This window comes from Eutrema salsugineum, unplaced genomic scaffold, assembly GCF_000478725.1.
Source record: "Eutrema salsugineum unplaced genomic scaffold, Eutsalg1_0 scaffold_14, whole genome shotgun sequence".
NCBI lineage: Eukaryota > Viridiplantae > Streptophyta > Magnoliopsida > Brassicales > Brassicaceae > Eutrema > Eutrema salsugineum.
This window is the reverse complement of record NW_006256877.1, coordinates 8,368,194-8,385,146: the sequence shown is the minus strand read 5'-3', so window position 1 is coordinate 8,385,146 and position 16,953 is coordinate 8,368,194. Positions and strand designations below refer to the sequence as shown.

Here is a 16,953-nt window from a genome sequence, read left to right as displayed (position 1 = left end):
ACTTTGATCTTCTCTTCCAGCCCTTGGTGTCTACCAGAATCTTCTCCTCTATAGCTTATATCATAATCTTCCCCATAAGTGTCTTGGCTCATGGCTAAGTTTTCAACAAGTTCCACAGCTGCATTGATTTCTTTTGCCAAGAAATTTCCATTTGATGCTGTGTCCAACTGAATCCTGATCTTAGGAACAGCTCCTCTATACAAAGTGCTAAGGAGAGAGGCTTCTGAAAAGCCATGATGTGGACACTTGTTTGTGTAGCTTCTAAACCTGTCCAAAGCTTCTCCAAAGGTCTCATTAGAATGTTGAGTGAAGCTGGAAATCTGGTTCCTTAGCTTTGCAGTCCTTGAGCTTGAGAAGAACTTGTATAGAAAGGCAATCTTGCATTGCTCCCATGTGTGGATGGATCCTCTTGGGAGGTTCTTTTCCCACTGATGTGCCTTATCTCCAAGGCTGAATGGGAACAATCTCAGTTTGAAGCTGTCTTCAGATACCCCATTTATCTTAGTGAGATCACAAACTCTGTCAAACTGATCCAGATGCTCCAAGGGATCCTCCATAGGTAAGCCATGGAACTTCTGATTCTGAACCATATTGATCAGAGAGGCCTTCACCTCAAAGTTGTTGTTTTGGAAAGGAGGTGGCCTGATTCCTGCTCCATACTGGTGTGCATAAGCTCGGTCATTCTCACCAACAAAGACTGGTTGAGGCTGATGACGTATGGGTGGGTTGGGTAAGGGTTGTGGCTGGTTAACTTGAGGTAGGTCTTGGTTCTGGTTACCATGAGCGTGTCTCTGATTTACCTGAGCCTGTTGAGCTTGAATTCCAATCCCATTACCAGCTCTTTGACCGTGATCAGCTTCTTGAGCCTGATGCTCATTCCCAACTTGCTAATCCATTCCTAACCTTTCCAAGTGAACAGCTCTTTCTCTTTGTCTTCTTGCTTGGCTTCTTGTGATCATAAACCTGAAAACAAAGACAGAAGTTGAAAGGTGATCAGTAAAACAAAAGAAACTTGATCTCAAAAACTATATCAGAAACTAATGCTAACAATGCCCACACAATATGGCAACGGCGCCAATTGATAACTAAGATTTTTCAGGTCTTAGATGGGTTATCAATCCCTTATGTCACTTGTAGTACAAAGGGTATCAATCCAAATGTGTGTTTGCTAGACACTAGTTTATGTGACAAGTTCTTAAATCAAGCTGAATAAAAGATGAGTTTGGTGAAACCAGCAACAAGAAAGCATAAACAAGAAACAAACAAGCTATGATTAATAAACTAAGCAAGTAAACAAAACAAGATGATAATAAAGCAAATGATGAAAGATAAACCTCTAGATGTGATCATTGATCAGGGTGCTTTAGATATTGATTCATGATGCTAAGAACATAATGCAACACTTGCTACTCTTTAGTCTAGGCTTCTTAATCAGATTAATTCATTCCCATGACAATAATCCCTTTGCTAATCACCTAATCAAGTCTAACAACCATTAGATATGATCAAGCAATCAACAATCATAAATCATCAAGCCTAATAAGTGGCCAAACAATCCCTCAACCAAGTAAGACTGAATCTTATACAGAAAGACATAGCAAGCAATCACATGATCTCAAAACATTTCAACTTAGAACTCTAATCTAGACTAATCCTCTCATGAAGGCATTAACCTCTACACTAATTCATTTTCAAACCAAATCATCATTTGTGAAATATGAATCAATGAGCATTAAGAAACAGTTCTAATATGTCATTCATGCATTTAACTATCACTCTCATGATGAAAAAGGCATAAACCCTTAAGTTAGCTCTTTCAGACATTTCATCAAACACTTTTGGTGCATGAAATGCCTATGATCTAGACCCAAGTGATTCTCAAGGATCTAGCTTTAAGAGCAGCTAACTAAGGAAAGGAAATGAGAATCTAGAACCTAAACATCATAAATCAAGCATCAAAGCACCCTAATCTACACACCTAGAAGCTTAAAAGATGACTACTCACTAATCATGAAGAACAAGAACACACCATTTCCTTTGCAAGAGGTGATGTTAATCATGATTAGAGGCAAAGATGAGATGATGCAATGACAAGAAACAGCCTTAAGATGATAAATCAGCAAGATATCTCTTAATCAAAAACGTTTTTACACTAAAAAGGAAAGAAAATTAGAGAGAAAACTAAGATAGAAGATAAGATGTTTAGGGTTTTTTTCCAAAAAGCTATATATACTAAGTGTTATGGACCGGGTCAGCCCGGAACAAACCGGATCCTGACCCGGCTTTGATGGATAGTGGTGTGGTTTGCCACGGTCAGATGATGCTTGGCCAGACCGTGGCAAACTGATAGTGTCAAAGTTCTTGGACAGATTCTTCATGATCAAGGTTGCCATGGCTTGATTTACACCATGTCTAGTGGCCGTGTCTCTTCTTTTCTGGGTTTGGGTGATGAACTTCTTAGATTTTTACGTTCTTGATCTGGACCGTGTCATGTTGGGCGTGGCAAGGTGTTGATGATTCGGTGATTGCCACGGCCAAACATCAGGCCGTGCTTCAAGACCATGTCAAATCCCGACCATGACATTATGGGCATGTCAAAGATCTTCATTGCTTGTCGTGGTCAGGTCCAAGGCCGTGCTTCAAGACCATGTCAAATCCCGAGGGTTGTCATATTATGCCACGGCCAAGCTCAGGCCGTGGCATTATCACCGTGTCAAATCATGACACTTAGCACCTTATCCACTCATTCCTATTGATTCTTGATGAAGAAACCGGAGGTTGAGTCTCATTGCAAGTCCTTCGTCCCACGCGATCAAAGTGAGTGTTTTATCTGCACCAAACAATCTGTCCGAGTTGCTGTACACAGGTGAGGGTTCCTCCATGATCCCAGCTCCAAGTTGCTCCAAAAAGTCTCCAAATGACCTGAGAACACTCCAAAAATGCAGGACACTCTGGGACCTAATGCAATTCCTAACTAAAGACAAAAGCAAAGACAAATATATATAAAACTACCTAAATGTATGCATGAGACTCAATATTTGGACAAAAATGCAATCCTAAACATGACAAAATATGAGTATATCACTCAGGCTTCCTTCTCTTCAACTCGCACAACCAGGACGCATTATGGAGATAATATGTGTGCGAGATGGTCACTTCCTTGCCCAAGTCGCATGCCCAAGTCGGTGTAATTTGCGAACACATGTGGTTCCACTTCATGTCCAACTCGCAGGTCTATCTTGCACAGCATTGTGGACTTACTCAAATTTTATTCTGGAAGTCTCTGCCTTGCTCAGATTCTTCTTACACTCATCTCTAAAGTCTCAACTTGTTTCCAGAGCGTTGAATATTCATGGGTGCGAGTTAATCAAGTCGCAGTACCGTATCGCACAACCTAAGCCTTCTCGGACCACTTTGCATTGAAGGGAGAGTAACTTCCAGGATATGGCTCCAAATGGCATGATTTTAACTGAATTGGAAATAAAACTCCAATATCTCGAACTGTGGTGAAGAAAACCTCAGCGCTTGGGAAGTGGAAGGTTCCCCGGAGGGCTCATCTTTGCAGTACATTGACACGGTCAGAAAGAGGCTTCTAGACATGTGTCCATTCCGGAAACGTTATCTTCTTGCTCATGGCTTCATGATATCAAACGTTCTGGAAAGAGAACTCAAATATCTAAAATCTCTATGACGGACCTGTAGACTGAATCGGTCTGGAAGTGCATCGTCCTTCGCACTCTTCGGAGCTCATCGGGTCGGTCCAAAACGGTAGCGAGACAGGCGTGCCTTCCGGTGAGCTTAACTCTCTACTCACGCCTCCAAATCCTATGATTCCACCTGTTCTGGAAACATGATCCAATTTTCTCCAAATTTTATGAATCACCCGACAACTGAATCGGACCGGAAGGTTCCCCGGACAGGCGATCATTCAGGAGTATCGGATTGCTCCGGAATGGATGCGAGAGAGGTCTGTCTTCCGGTCACCGTATCTTTCAGCTCAGTGCTCCAAATGCCCTGATTTAACCTGTCCTGGGTTCTTGACTCAATTATCTCCAACTTTTCTGAAGACCCTGTAAGCTGAATCGGCCGGCAAAATCTTCCGGTGACGCGATTTCGGAAATGTATCTGCACCCGGGATTTTTGGCCGAGAGACTTGACCGCTGGTACGTGTTTTTGGCCGAGAGGTATACCTACGGGAAGGATTTTGGCCGAGAATCTTCGGCCATCAGTACAGCATTTTGCCGAGAAACCCAAAATTGCTCCTTTTCACCATTTTTGATCATTTCAACTCCATTTCTTCATCCGAATCACATCCTCCACTCCAAATAGGCTCCAAAAGCACATGTTTATCACTCCAAACCATGCAAAACTCTCTTGGACCTAATGCAATCTCCTAAGTCCTAAAACAATGCCTAAAGACCTAAAATGCATGAGATAAGACATGATTTGGACTAAAATATGTACACTAAAAGATGTAAGTTATGAATATATCAACTCCCCCACACTTATCCTTTGCTTGTCCTCAAGCAAAAAGAACAAATGAGAGAGAGAGGTTAAATGCATTGGGAGCTCATTTTTCCTTTGAAAGAGAGAAGTGACCACTAAGAGAATTCAAGTTCATGCTCAATATGCAATGCAAGACCATACTCTGATGTATCAACTCAACAGTAATCTCTACAAGTTCTCCTATTCATCAACTCTTTGACATTCATTAAGCTCTTTACCAAGTGGATCAAATGATGCAATGTTCAAACAAGCAAAGTTTGGCTAGGGTGAGGTAATGAGACTAAAATGATCTCATCAGCGCCTGAGTGGGTTCAATGCAGCAAGGGGATCTCTCTATGAATGATCAAACTTTGGCAGAATGCTAAAGGTAAAAAGCAACCTATGCATACAAGGGTAAGGACTCATCCCACCCCACACTCTACTCAAAGCTTTCTCACTTGCTCAACCTCTCAAGAACCTCACTTTCCACACTCATTTTCCTCTCACTAGGGGACTCACTTTTCATTTTCACACTCAAGTCTCGGAGTTCAAACTTTACATAGCTCTTTTTCACATTCTTTTGTAACCTCTAGCCTCTTTTTCTTTCTTTTTAAAACATTTGAGCTCTTGGGCTTCTTTTCTTTTCTTTTCACCTTGAGGCTAGACTTTTTCTTTTCAAAACACTAGAGCTCACTTTCTTTGACTCAAAACTCCAAGACTGATTTCTTTTCTTTTTCTATCCCCTAGTTCTCACCATTCTCCTTTTATTTCCACTCATCTTTCCTTTTTCCACTCACCAACAAGTATTCCCCCACACTTAGTTCTCACCAAATCTCTCAGCTCCTTGATGATGGAACTTAACACTTAATGAGTCTTGCCCTTGTCGCTCTAAACCTAACACTTTCTGCTAAGTTTGATCCAAGGTGGCCTTTCAATCACACACAAACATTTGGCTTGAAAGAAGGATGGGTTCAGGGTGAGGAAAACTGATCCAGATGTGGACTCAGCTATTTGAGCTAAGGAAGAGGGTGGTAAAAACAGGATTCTAGCTCAAATATGTATACAGGTATCCACAAGCTTATTCAAACAATGCATCACAAGATAATTTCAAGTCAAGTTCAAGGTTTTCACTTATTAGAGTTGAGTTCAATTCAAACTTGCTTCTCAGATTCAAATCATTTCAAGCCTTGCAAGCACATAAGTCATTTCACAAGCATATTTAATCTAAATTCTCAAAGTGATGTACTCTCAAGAAAAAAAACTATCATTACTCCCATGCACAATGCAACCTATATGATGCAACTAGACTCAATCCTAAAAATGTGAAATGCAACTACATGATCATTTTTGTGTTAAAATTTTCAGATATTTCAATTTTTTGGTTTTTTGTTTTTATATGCACTAAATGCTATGCATGATCAAATGAGACTCAAAAAGGCAAAAGAAAAAATAAGAACATATAAAACATGATTAGTAAACACAAAGCCTCTCCCCCACAGTTAAATAACACAGTCCCTTGTGTTATAAAAGCATGAGAAAAGAGGAAAAATCAAACATGAAATGCAAAAGATAAAGAAAAATGCTAAATGCACATTTACAAGTGTTTGGAGTGATGCCTGGTGTGGTTCTTATGCAAAAGGGGAGTGAGTATCTGCACCAGATGAGGCCAGACATCACTGGAGATGGGTTTGGCTTGGCCTGAACTCCCTTGTGCGGCATGGACTTGTCTTGGACCAACTCGCACACCCATGTAGGTGTGATTTGCGAACAGGTGTGCTACTTGGATCAGGGGAGAACTGACTCGCACACCCATGTAGGTGTGATTTGCGAACAGGTGTGCTACTTGGATCAGGGGAGAACTGACTCGCACACCCATGTAGGTGTGATTTGCGAACAGGTGTGCTAGATGGGACCTGACCTTGTCCAACTCGCACACCCAAGTAGGTGTGATTTGCGAACAGGTGTGCTAGATGGGACCTGACCTTGTCCAACTCGCACACCCAAGTAGCACACCAGGCGGCTCACCAGTTTTCATTCCTTAAGACCTTCCTCAGCTTGTTCTCACACTCCTTTTCATTTTGTCATTGGACCACAACATCCCTAAGTTACCTTAGACCTGAAAACACTTCACAAAACCCATCAAAATATCCTAAAACATGAAAAAGAAGAGAAAAAATAAAAATAAAAAGAGTTATGTACAAGGATAAGCTTGGGGTGTCTCCCAAGAGCACTTTGTTTTAAGTCACTAAGTTTGACTTTTCATACTCTTTTCTTAGTGAGTGAGAGGAGGAGCTTTGATGCTCCTTGTCTTGTCCATGAATTCAAGCATTAGATCCCTGTTCATCAGCTCTTGAACACCAGATGACCCTTTGTCTATGAGCTCTTGTGTGAGGATTGCCCTGACTTTTGCAAAAGGTTTTGATCCTCCAATGCCTTTAACCTTGTATTCCACAGCTCCACCATCAAACTTCCATGGAGTGAGAGTTAAGACTTGAGAAGAGGACCCAAGAGTGAATGATTTGGTGCTTGTTGGGTTCTTGTCTTGAGACCCTGAACCATTGCTTTTGTTGCTGCTGACCTCCTTCTCACTTGGTGTGGGAGAAAAAGATTCCAAGCAAGCTTCATCATCACTAAAGAAATATCCTTCAAACTCAAGATCAGGTCTTACTAAGGATTCTTTCTTCTTCTCAACAGATGCAAGGGGTTGAGCTTCTTCTATAGTTCCAATACTCCCCCACATACTTCATCTCATAGTGTTTCAACTCATAAGAATCATCAGATATAACCCCACAAAATCCAGCAAGAGGAGGTTTAAGGGGATAAGATACTTCATCATCTACCTTAGTAAGCACCACTCTTTGAGTATCAAAGTCCATCCTTGCTCCTGTGGTGTTCAGAAATGGAGTTCCAAGCAGAAGAGGTAGCTCTTTGGTCTTTTTCATCTTCATGACTACAAAATCAGTTGGAACAGTGCATTTACTAATCTTCATTGGGTAATCTTCAAGGATTCCATATGGCTTCTTTGAGGATGAATCTCCAAAGGTAATTGACATGGGGTGATGCTTAAGACTCTTGATCCCTAGTCTCTCCACCATGTCTAAAGACATTACACTGATGCTTGATCCAGAATCACACAAAGCATTCTCCACTTTCAAATTTCCAAGAAAGCATGAGATGGAGAACTTTCCTGGGTTGCCTAGCTTGGGAATAGATTTGGGTTTCACCCTTGTTGAACCAGTGCTAGAGACTCCATCAGATGTCCTTCCTTGAACCATTCTCTGATCCTTTCCTTCAGCAATCTCAGAATCATTCTTTTTCATATCAAAACAAGCTGCCTCCCCACCTTCTTTCTCAATGTCCTCATTGAGATCACAAAACATTAACTCAAACTCATCTATGATGGCGTTCTCATCATCTTTTGTCAGCCATTTTTCACTTGAGATATTGCCATGGAGAAGGTCCTTAATTTCTTGGACAGCAGCACGATTCTCATCATTTGAGAGGATTACATTGCAGTATTCTGTTTGATGTGCAACTGATGTCCCTGGTAAAGATCTTTGAGCTTGAGAACTGCAGTGGCCCTTGCTGTTCTCTAGAGTCTTGACTTTGGAAGCCAAGGTTAAAAGTTGAGTTAGAAGATCAGAATAAGTGCAATCCACCTTGTTGTTAATCTCTGCCATTTTCTTGTTGAAGTCTATGGCACCACTTGCTTGACCTTTGAGGATTTGCTGGAGCAGGTTCTGCACTTCTTGATCCTTATTCTCTGAGTTCTGTTGGAGACTTTGTTGTTGGGGAGAGACAAAACCTTGTTGTTGAGTGTTTTGAGGATAGAAGTTCTGGTTTGGGGGATTCTTGTAGTAGGTAAAGCCCTTTTGGTAACCTTGTTCGCCACCTACAAAGTTCACCTCAGCTGTGATGTCTTCCCTTTGAAATGTGTCTTGAAAGACATGATTCACATCTCTAACAAAGTTGGCTGACTGATGAGAAGCTAAGAGAAGTGTGTCTAGCTTCTCATTGAGAGACTTGATGTCTTTCCTTGTCCTTTCCTCTTCAGCACTCACAGCTCCTCTTGAATTCCTTTCAAAGTCTGATCCATAAAGCTCATCACTCTGAGCTACATTCTCCACTAGGGTCATGGCATCATTGACTTCCTTGGTCATGAAATTACCATTTGAAGCTGTGTCCAAGAGAAGTCTGACCTTTGGTAAAGCACCTCTGTAGAAAGTACTTAGCAGCTGACAATCTGAGAATCCATGGTGAGGGCATTGCATGGTATATCCTCTAAATCTCTCCCAAGCCTCAAAAAATGATTCATGGTTCTTCTGAATGAAACTTGAGATTTCATTTCTTAACCTTGTTGTTCTTGATGAAGAGAAGAACTTGGTTAGAAATGCTCTTTTGCATTGCTCCCATGTTGTGACTGATCCTTGAGGTATATACTTTTCCCACTGATGAGCTTTGTCTCCTAGAGAAAAAGGGAATAGCCTCAACTTGAAACTGTCCTCACTCACTCCATTCATCTTAGTTAGATCACAAACTCTATCAAAGTTTTCAATGTGATCTAATGGGTCTTCTAGTGCTAAGCCATGGAACCTGTTTGATTGCACCATGTTGATCAAGCCAGATTTGATCTCAAAATCATTTTCAGGTGTAGGAGCTTGAATCCCATATCTCTGACCCTGAGTATTGGCCTCATCACCAGCTCCCACAACTATTCTTGGAAGTGGTGCTGGACCTTCTTGTTGAGCCTGGTGGTTTCCATTACCACCATGAGCCTGTTGAACTTGAATTCTAATCCCATTGCCAGCTCTTTGACCGTTATCAGCTTCTTGAGCCTGATTCTCATTCCCAACTTGCTGATTCATTCCTAACCTCTCCAAGTGAATAGCTCTTTCTCTTTGTCTTCTGGCTTGGCTTCTTGTGATCATAAACCTGAAGACAAAGACAGAGCTTGAAAAGTGATCGGTAAAACAAAATAAACTTGATCTCAAAAACTATATCAGAAACTAATGCTAACAATCCCCACACAATATGGCAACGGCGCCAATTGATAACTAAGATTTTTAGGTCTTAGTATAAGGGGTGTCAATCCAAATGTGTGGTAGTTAGGCACTAGTTTATGTGATAAGCTCTTAAGTCAAGTGATCAAAGATGAGTTTTGGTGTGAACAAAGTAACAAGAAAACATAAAACAAAAAAAACAAACAAGCTATGATTAATGAACTAAGCAAGCAAACAAAACAAAGTGATGATGATTAAGCAAATGATAAAAGCTAAACCTCTAGATGTGATCATTGATTAGGGTGCTGTAGATATCAATTCATGATGCTAATAACAATAATGCAATGCAAGTTACTCTTTAGTCTAGACTTCAAAAGCAGATTAATTCATTCCCATGAAAATAATCCCTTTGCTAATCACTTAATCAAGTCTAACAACCATTAGATATAATCAAGCAATCAACAAGCATAATGCATCAAGCCTAATAAGTGACCAAACAATCTCTCAACCAAGAAGACTGAATCTTACACAGAAGGACATAGCAAGCAATCACATGATCTCAAACATTTCAACTTACAACTCTAATCTAGACTAATCCTCTCATGAAGGCATTAATCTCTACACTAATCCACTTTCAAACCAAATTCCCATTTGTGAAATATGAACTAATGAGCATTAAGAAACAGTTCTAATATGTCATTTATGCAATTAACAAACCCTTAGTTAGCTTTCATTCAGGCATTTCATCAAACACTTTGTGGGTGGAGATTTGCCTAAGCTCTAGACCAGAGTGATGTGCAAAGATCTAGCTTTAGGAACAGCTAAGTAAGGAAATGAAATGAGAATCTAGTCCCTAAACATCATAAATCAAACATCTAAGCACCCTAATCTACACACCTAGAAGCTTAAAAGATTACTACTCACTAATCATGAAGAACACATCTAATCTTTTGCAAGAGATGATAATCATGATTAGAAGTAGAAATGAGATGATGAGATGATAAGAAACATCTTTGGAATGATCAAATCCCTTCAGATATCTCTTAATCAAAAACGTTTTTACTCTAAAAAGGAAAGAAAACTAGAGAGAAAACAAAGTGAGAAGATTCCCTCTAGGGTTTTTCTCCCAAAAAACTATATATACTAAGTGCTAATGGACCGGGTCAGCCCAGGACAAACTGGGTACTGACCCGGCTCAGTTGGGTCTGGTGGCTGGTGTGCGACATGGTCAGGTGCTTCTCAAGTCGCAGGCTCAAGTCGCACAGCTATAGAAGCAGCCTTGTGCGCCATAAATCCCTCAGCCTCAGCCGCATGCCTATCTAGGTGTAAACAGCGAATGTTTGTGCTGCTCAGGCTTCCTTCTATTCAATTTTCACAACCAGGACGCATTATGGAGATAATATGTGTGCGAGATGGTCACTTCCTTGTCCAAGTCGCATGCCCAAGTCGGTGTAATTTGCGAACACATGTGCTACATGGTTCCACTTCATGTCCAACTCGCAGGTCTATCCCGCACAGCATTGTGGACTTACTCAAATTTGATTCTGGAAGTCTCTGCCTTGCTCAGAGTCTCCTTACACTCATCTCAAAAGTCTCAACTTGTTTCCAGAGCGTTGAATATTCATGGGTGCGAGTTAATCAAGTCGCAGTACCGTATCGCACAACCTAAGCCTTCTCGGACCACTTTGCATTGAGGGGAGAGTAACTTCCAAGATATAGCTCCAAATGGCATTATTTTAACTGTATTGGAGAGAAACCTCAAATATATCGAACGTTGGTGAAGAAACACTCGGCGCTTGGGAAGTGGAAGGTTCCCCGGAGGGCTCATCTTTGCAGTACATTGACACGGTCAGAAAGAGGCTTCTAGACATGTGTCCATTCCGGAAACGTTATCTTCTTGCTCATGGCTTCAAATTGAATGATCTCAAACGTTCGGGAAAGAGGACTCAAATATCTAAAATCTTTATGACGGACCTGTAGACTGAATCGGTCTGGAAGTGCATCGTCCTTCGCAATCTTCGGAGCTCATCGGGTCGGTCCAAAACGGTAGCGAGACAGGCGTGCCTTCCGGTGAGCTTAACTCTCTACTCACGCCTCAAAATCCTATGATTCCACCTGTTCTGGAAACATGATCCAATTTTCTCCAAATTTGATGAAGCCCTCGACAACTGAATCGGACCGGAAGGTTCCCCGGACAGGCGATCATTCAGGAGTATCGGATTGCTCCGGAATGGATGCGAGAGAGGTCTGTCTTCCGGTGACTGTATCTTTCAGCTCAGTGCTCCAAATGCCCTGATTCAACCTGTCCTGGGTTCTTGACTCAATTATCTCCAACTTTGCTGAAGACCCTGTAAGCTGAATCGGCCGGCAAGATCTTCCGGTGACGCAATTTCGGAAATGTATCTGCACCCGGGATTTTTGGCCGAGAGACTTGACCGCTGGTACGTGTTTTTGGCCGAGAGGTATACCCGCGGGAAGGATTTTGGCCGAGAATCTTCGGCCATCAGTACAGCATTTTGCCGAGAAACCCAAAATTGCTCCTTTACACCATTTTTGATCATTTCAACTCCATTTCTTCATCTGAATCACATCCTCCACTCCAAATAGGCTCCAAAAGAACCTGTTTAACACTCCAAACCATGCAAAACTCTCTTGGACCTAATGCAATCTCCTAAGTCCTAAAACAATGCCTAAAGACCTAAAATGCATGAGATAAGACATGATTTGGACTAAAATATGTACACTAAAAGATGTAATTTATGAATATATCAGAAGACTTGTGCTTGTGGGAGCCTTTGGAATAAGACTTCTCGCTTCTGTAATGGAAACTTGTCATCAGCAAGGAAGTGATTGAGTGGCTGGTAATTGATGACTAACCTCAATTTTTCTCGGACTTGTTCTGCCCTTTTGTTGACGTAGAAAGCCTCGCATGCCCATGGTGAAGTTGTTTTTTCGATGAGACCTTCCTTTTGGAGTGGGTTTACTTCTTCAAGTGCCAGAGTATAATGATCTGGCTTCATCCCTGGATGACTAGCCTTTGTGGGATTGATATCTTCATTTTTCTTGAATGGCAAGGATATGAAGAAGTCTGGATTTTGCCATAGGGGTGAAGAACATTTGGTGAGGAATTCTGAGTGAGAACTGGCACAAGAGGTCTTGGTAATCTCTTCTTTGATGGGGTTCAGGAGTTCCATGGGGTAAAAATGGGAAATGGTTGTCCATGATAACATGTGGTTTTTGTGTTTAAGGCCTTTTGGGTGCCAAGATACGCTTTTAAAGCTATGGAGGATATCAGATCCAAGTATGAAGTCTTTTCCCGGAAGACCAGACCCATATACTTTAGATTTAACCATATATCCTAGAAGTAATTGGATATGGATGGGCTTACTGATGAGGGAGATGTGGAATATCTGCCCGTTGGCTGCTTTGAAGGCCACTGAACACCGATCCCAATGGGTTGATGGGAGTATATCTGGTTTGATGATTGAAGACGCAGCTCCTGTATCAAAGAAGGCTATCACCGGTATAGGCTTATCGTATTTGGTAGGGAAGATGTAGATCTTGGCATTTGGAGCAGGTTGGGATAGATACGCCAAATCTGCTTCTTTTGACTCTTCAACCTTGCATGAGTCTAGGGTGTAGAGATCAAAAAGCATGAATTGGTCTTCAGCATCCTCTTCTTCTTCGGTTTCAGATTCTTCTGAGAATTCATCATCATGCTCAATTCCCATTGCAAGGACTGTATCATCAGTTGGTTCATCATCAAGAGTGAAGATGGACTCCATGTCTGAGTCGTCAATGTCTTCTACTTGGGCTAGATATCCAAAGAGATTATCCCTCTTCTTCTTATTTGGACATTGTTTTTCATAATGTCCTTTCTTTTTCCAGATGTAGCATCTGTCAGATTTTGTGTTGCCTCTTTGTTTCTTTCTCCTGAAGAATTTCCATTTCTTTCCACCAGATAGCTTGGGATACCTCTTTTGCCATTTGTTTCTGGATTTTTCTCCTGTTTATAGCTCGTAGAACATCCACACTTTTTGTTTTGCATTTGATGGAGAGCTCTGGACGGTCACATGCTCTTCCAAGTAGTTTTCCTTGTTCTTGCAGCTGTTTGAAGAACTTTTGGTGGTTGCACAGCTTCTTGAGAGCTGCAAGCGAGATCTGGTATATTTCTCCCAAAGAAGCTTAACTTAGAGTCATATTCTTTACGGATAATATTCAAGATGTCTCATTTCTAAGAGGTTCTGGAAGTGAGTTCAAGTACGCCTGCTTGAGATTGACATCGTCAATTCCATTTAGTACGTAGAATCTTTTTGACATCCTCTCATAGTGCTTCTCCAAATCTTTTCTTTTGAAAGAGCAGCATCTCATGCTCATGTATTCTTCCCTTGCTTGGATTGTATAGTGATCCCATGTTCCAAGAAATTCATTGTGGATATGCCCAATCACAGTATCCACTGATTGAGATTGGCGGATCTGTAGCTGTCTGTAATCTCCAAGGCTGATCCACCACTGTCTGAGACGACCATGGAATTTGGAGATTATCTTGTCTATTACTGTAGGGAGAGTAGCTCCTGGGTTGAGTAGTTGTTCGGTGAGCCATGCATGCATCTCGTAGATTTTGTCTCTCCATTTTGATGGGGGAACATTGTCGAAAGAGAAACCACTGTGTGAGTCAGTGTGGCTTCTTGGATTCCAGTCTGGTGGAGTTTGAGGCCTCTGTGGTTCTCTTCTGTCTTCAGATATGTTTCCACCATCGCTTTCCATATCTTCTTCTTCTACTGTTGGTTCGGCCATCATGAAGTTTGGGATTATGAACTCTTCGTCAGAACTTTCTTGTAGCGTCATCAGGCTTTTCGCAGAACGTTGTTGCTTTGGTGGTTTTGTTTGCTCCGCCACTTGTTCAAGAGATGTAGAGATTGGATTTTTGGCGTGTTCCACCATAAACTGTGCTTCACCCTTTTCAGGTGAAGTGGTCTTCGTGTTTTCTGGCGCAGAAATCTTTGGAGTTTCTTTAGGAACAGTTGGGTGTTTCTTTTTTGCAGGACGTTGCTCTTTGATTCTTGTTGGTAGGAAGGAGGATGATCCAAAGATACTTGGGTCATGGGAAAAGGAGAGAGGTTGTGTTTGGGTCATGGCTGGTGGAGAATATATAGGATAGGGTGTGAAGAGATCATATGGCATTGGGGTCTGTGTTTTGGGCTGGTTTTGTAATGATTGTAATTGGGTTTTAAGGGATCTTAGCTCTGACTCCTTTTGGTACATGAGTGGGGAAGTTGTGGAAACAGTAGTCGCCAGGTGTAAGAGTTCTTGGTGAAGAGAACTTATCATTTTGTTGATTTCTTTGATTGAAAGGTCCAGGATAGATACCTTTCTGTCGATTTGGCTCAAGAGATGGTTTTGGACCATAGCGTTTTCTGATTGCCAATTTAAAGTTGCTTCTGCTGCACTAACTTGTTTTGCCGTTCCATATGGATTTTTAACGTTCGGATTTCTGATTTTCCATGAGTGTCTGATGTTGCCTTCTTCAAATTCTCGTGTTGGAAATGTTGGCTCTTGAGAGGACGAAGAACCGAACATATAACATGTGCGGACATCTTCATTGTCAGGTGTTGGTGGAGTTGATCCGTTTGAATACAAGACATAGTATTCAAACTCCTTCCCCATAGGTTCTCCAAGAAGACCAACTTCGGGGTCTCCAGATTCGTATCGTTCCTTGAGAATTTGCTGGGATGATTTCTTTTTTCTTCGGCTTGGTTTTTCTTCTTCATCTGAGCTACTCATTAGGCAATAGTCACAGTCACAGACGTCAAAGAATTTGTGACCTGTTTCGTCTGACAATGCATAGATAGGGTCTCCGGCTGCATTAAATTTGTTTATTGGAACACCGGGCAAATATTGCTTTAGGGGTTGTACTTCCTCGGCTGGAGAGATTGCATTTATCTCAGCGCAAAACGCTGGATGCCGTGATTTTTCACCATCTTGTTGTTTAAAAGATATCTCGATCGCTCCGTCTTTTCTCTTGTAGATGGAGGAGTCCACGGATTTAATCAGTACGCTGCTTTCATGAAGCTTTTCGTAATTTGTCACCCAAGACTCTGGAAGTAATTTGACTAATTCTTCTCTAGGGATTTGCCGAGTAGGGCAACTCTCGCCACGACAGGTAGGCCTTTTCTTCCATGCAGAGTTAACGCCAACCTAATTGCTCCATAGTGTAGGTGGGTATAGCCATGAGTCTTCCATTGGTGAACCATCCCTTCATTGAAATGGAGGGGGATCATTTGCTCAGTTTCCGTCTCTGGAACCAGATGTTGCTCCATTTGTGAGGCTAGGATTAGCTCTCTTGCAGCATGTTTGCTGGGACCAAAGACTTGTTTTATCACCTTTGGGAAAGTAGAGTTTGGTTTTGTAAAAGCTTTATATGGGTTTAATAAAGGTAACTGGGTGATGGGTACTTTACTATCTTCACTCACATACTCTATTTCATATAAGTAATCTATCTTACTAGAGGTTGATTTTCTAAAAGGAGTTGTGTTTAGAGAACTTTCCATGATATATGATGAGACCAGAAACCAAGACAGAATGCTTTATTTCTTATATATCCCTTAGAGTAATACTAAGCCAAGAGTTGGTTTTTATGATGCACTAAGAATATTTGAGAAATCCCTCGTAAGATGTTTTAGCTCGATAACCGAGGCAATACTTCAAAGCTTTGAGCCTCAAGGTACTTTGAGCATTATGATCTTATGAGTTCTTTCTCAAAATTCTTTTTTCTTAGCTATGTCAGATTTCTGATGTGGAGGATCCACTATGTGGCAACCACAGAGCATACTATCTATATTAGCTTGTAGAAGAAGACAACTCGTAGGCTTATTACTCCTCGGGGAGATAAGATCTAAAGCTTAGACTGCCATGGCTCTGATACCAAATTTACAGACACATAGTGGGTACAATCACAAAGGTTTATTAGGATCAAGAGTATTTAAAAGGTTGTTTAAGGATGGAAGAGATGATTATACAAAGGGGGATATTTTATTTATATGGAACACTCACAAATTACAAGGACACTCAAGGTTTTCTCTCAGACTCGATTACAGGACTTGGTTTGGTTTATGCAAGCACCCAAGCCTCTTATTTATAGTGATACAATGGATACCTAACTTAAGATTATTACACACGTGGATACCTAACTTAGAGCTATTTATCATGTGGATACCTAACTTCCTCATGCATAAATATTTTATTCTTTTCTTATTTAACATATGGATTATGATGCTTTACTTATTCAACATGTGCATCATTATTTATTATGGACCATATGTGGGAGGAAAGAGCAAAACAAGCTGCATGTTTTTCTCTACCTACAACCCTGGGGTCATTCACCTGAACGAGCTACAAATGCTAGGTCTTGGCCTGAAGCCACTCATCTCTCACACGAAGACAAGAAAGAGTTTGAAGGGCCAATACA

The 16,953-nt window shown here is 41.2% G+C and overlaps 1 protein-coding gene and 2 non-coding genes across 3 annotated transcripts; 2 read left to right on the top strand and 1 right to left on the bottom strand.

Moving 5' to 3' along the window:
- Nucleotides 1-228: 228 nt before the first annotated feature.
- Nucleotides 229-335, top strand: LOC112088691. The gene has a single exon (XR_002900636.1). It is a non-coding gene; the product is annotated as a small nucleolar RNA R71 (small nucleolar RNA).
- Nucleotides 336-8,733: 8,398 nt separating this feature from the next.
- On the top strand, nt 8,734-8,840 carry LOC112088598. Its single transcript, XR_002900544.1, has one exon. It is a non-coding gene; the product is annotated as a small nucleolar RNA R71 (small nucleolar RNA).
- Nucleotides 8,841-13,703: 4,863 nt separating this feature from the next.
- LOC112088468 lies at nt 13,704-15,805 on the bottom strand. Its single transcript, XM_024158752.1, has 4 exons — nt 15,737-15,805; nt 15,174-15,683; nt 14,970-14,997; nt 13,704-14,623 (listed from the first exon to the last, which is right to left on the bottom strand). Exons 1-4 carry the CDS (start codon nt 15,803-15,805, stop codon nt 13,704-13,706), a joined length of 1,527 nt encoding a protein of 508 aa, XP_024014520.1.
- Nucleotides 15,806-16,953: the final 1,148 nt, after the last annotated feature.

Excerpts from the sequence above, each read along its gene's own strand:
- LOC112088468 (XM_024158752.1), bottom strand. The coding sequence starts at position 15,805 with ATGGAGCAACATCTGGTTCCAGAGACGGAAACTGAGCAAATGATCCCC. Across the intron at positions 14,998-15,173 it reads ACGAATCTGGAGACCCCGAA|ACACTCATGGAAAATCAGAA; the intron begins GTTGGTCTTCTT and ends AGGCAACATCAG. Across the intron at positions 14,624-14,969 it reads GGAAAATCAGAAATCCGAAC|CCATGACCCAAACACAACCT; the intron begins GTTAAAAATCCA and ends ATTCTCCACCAG.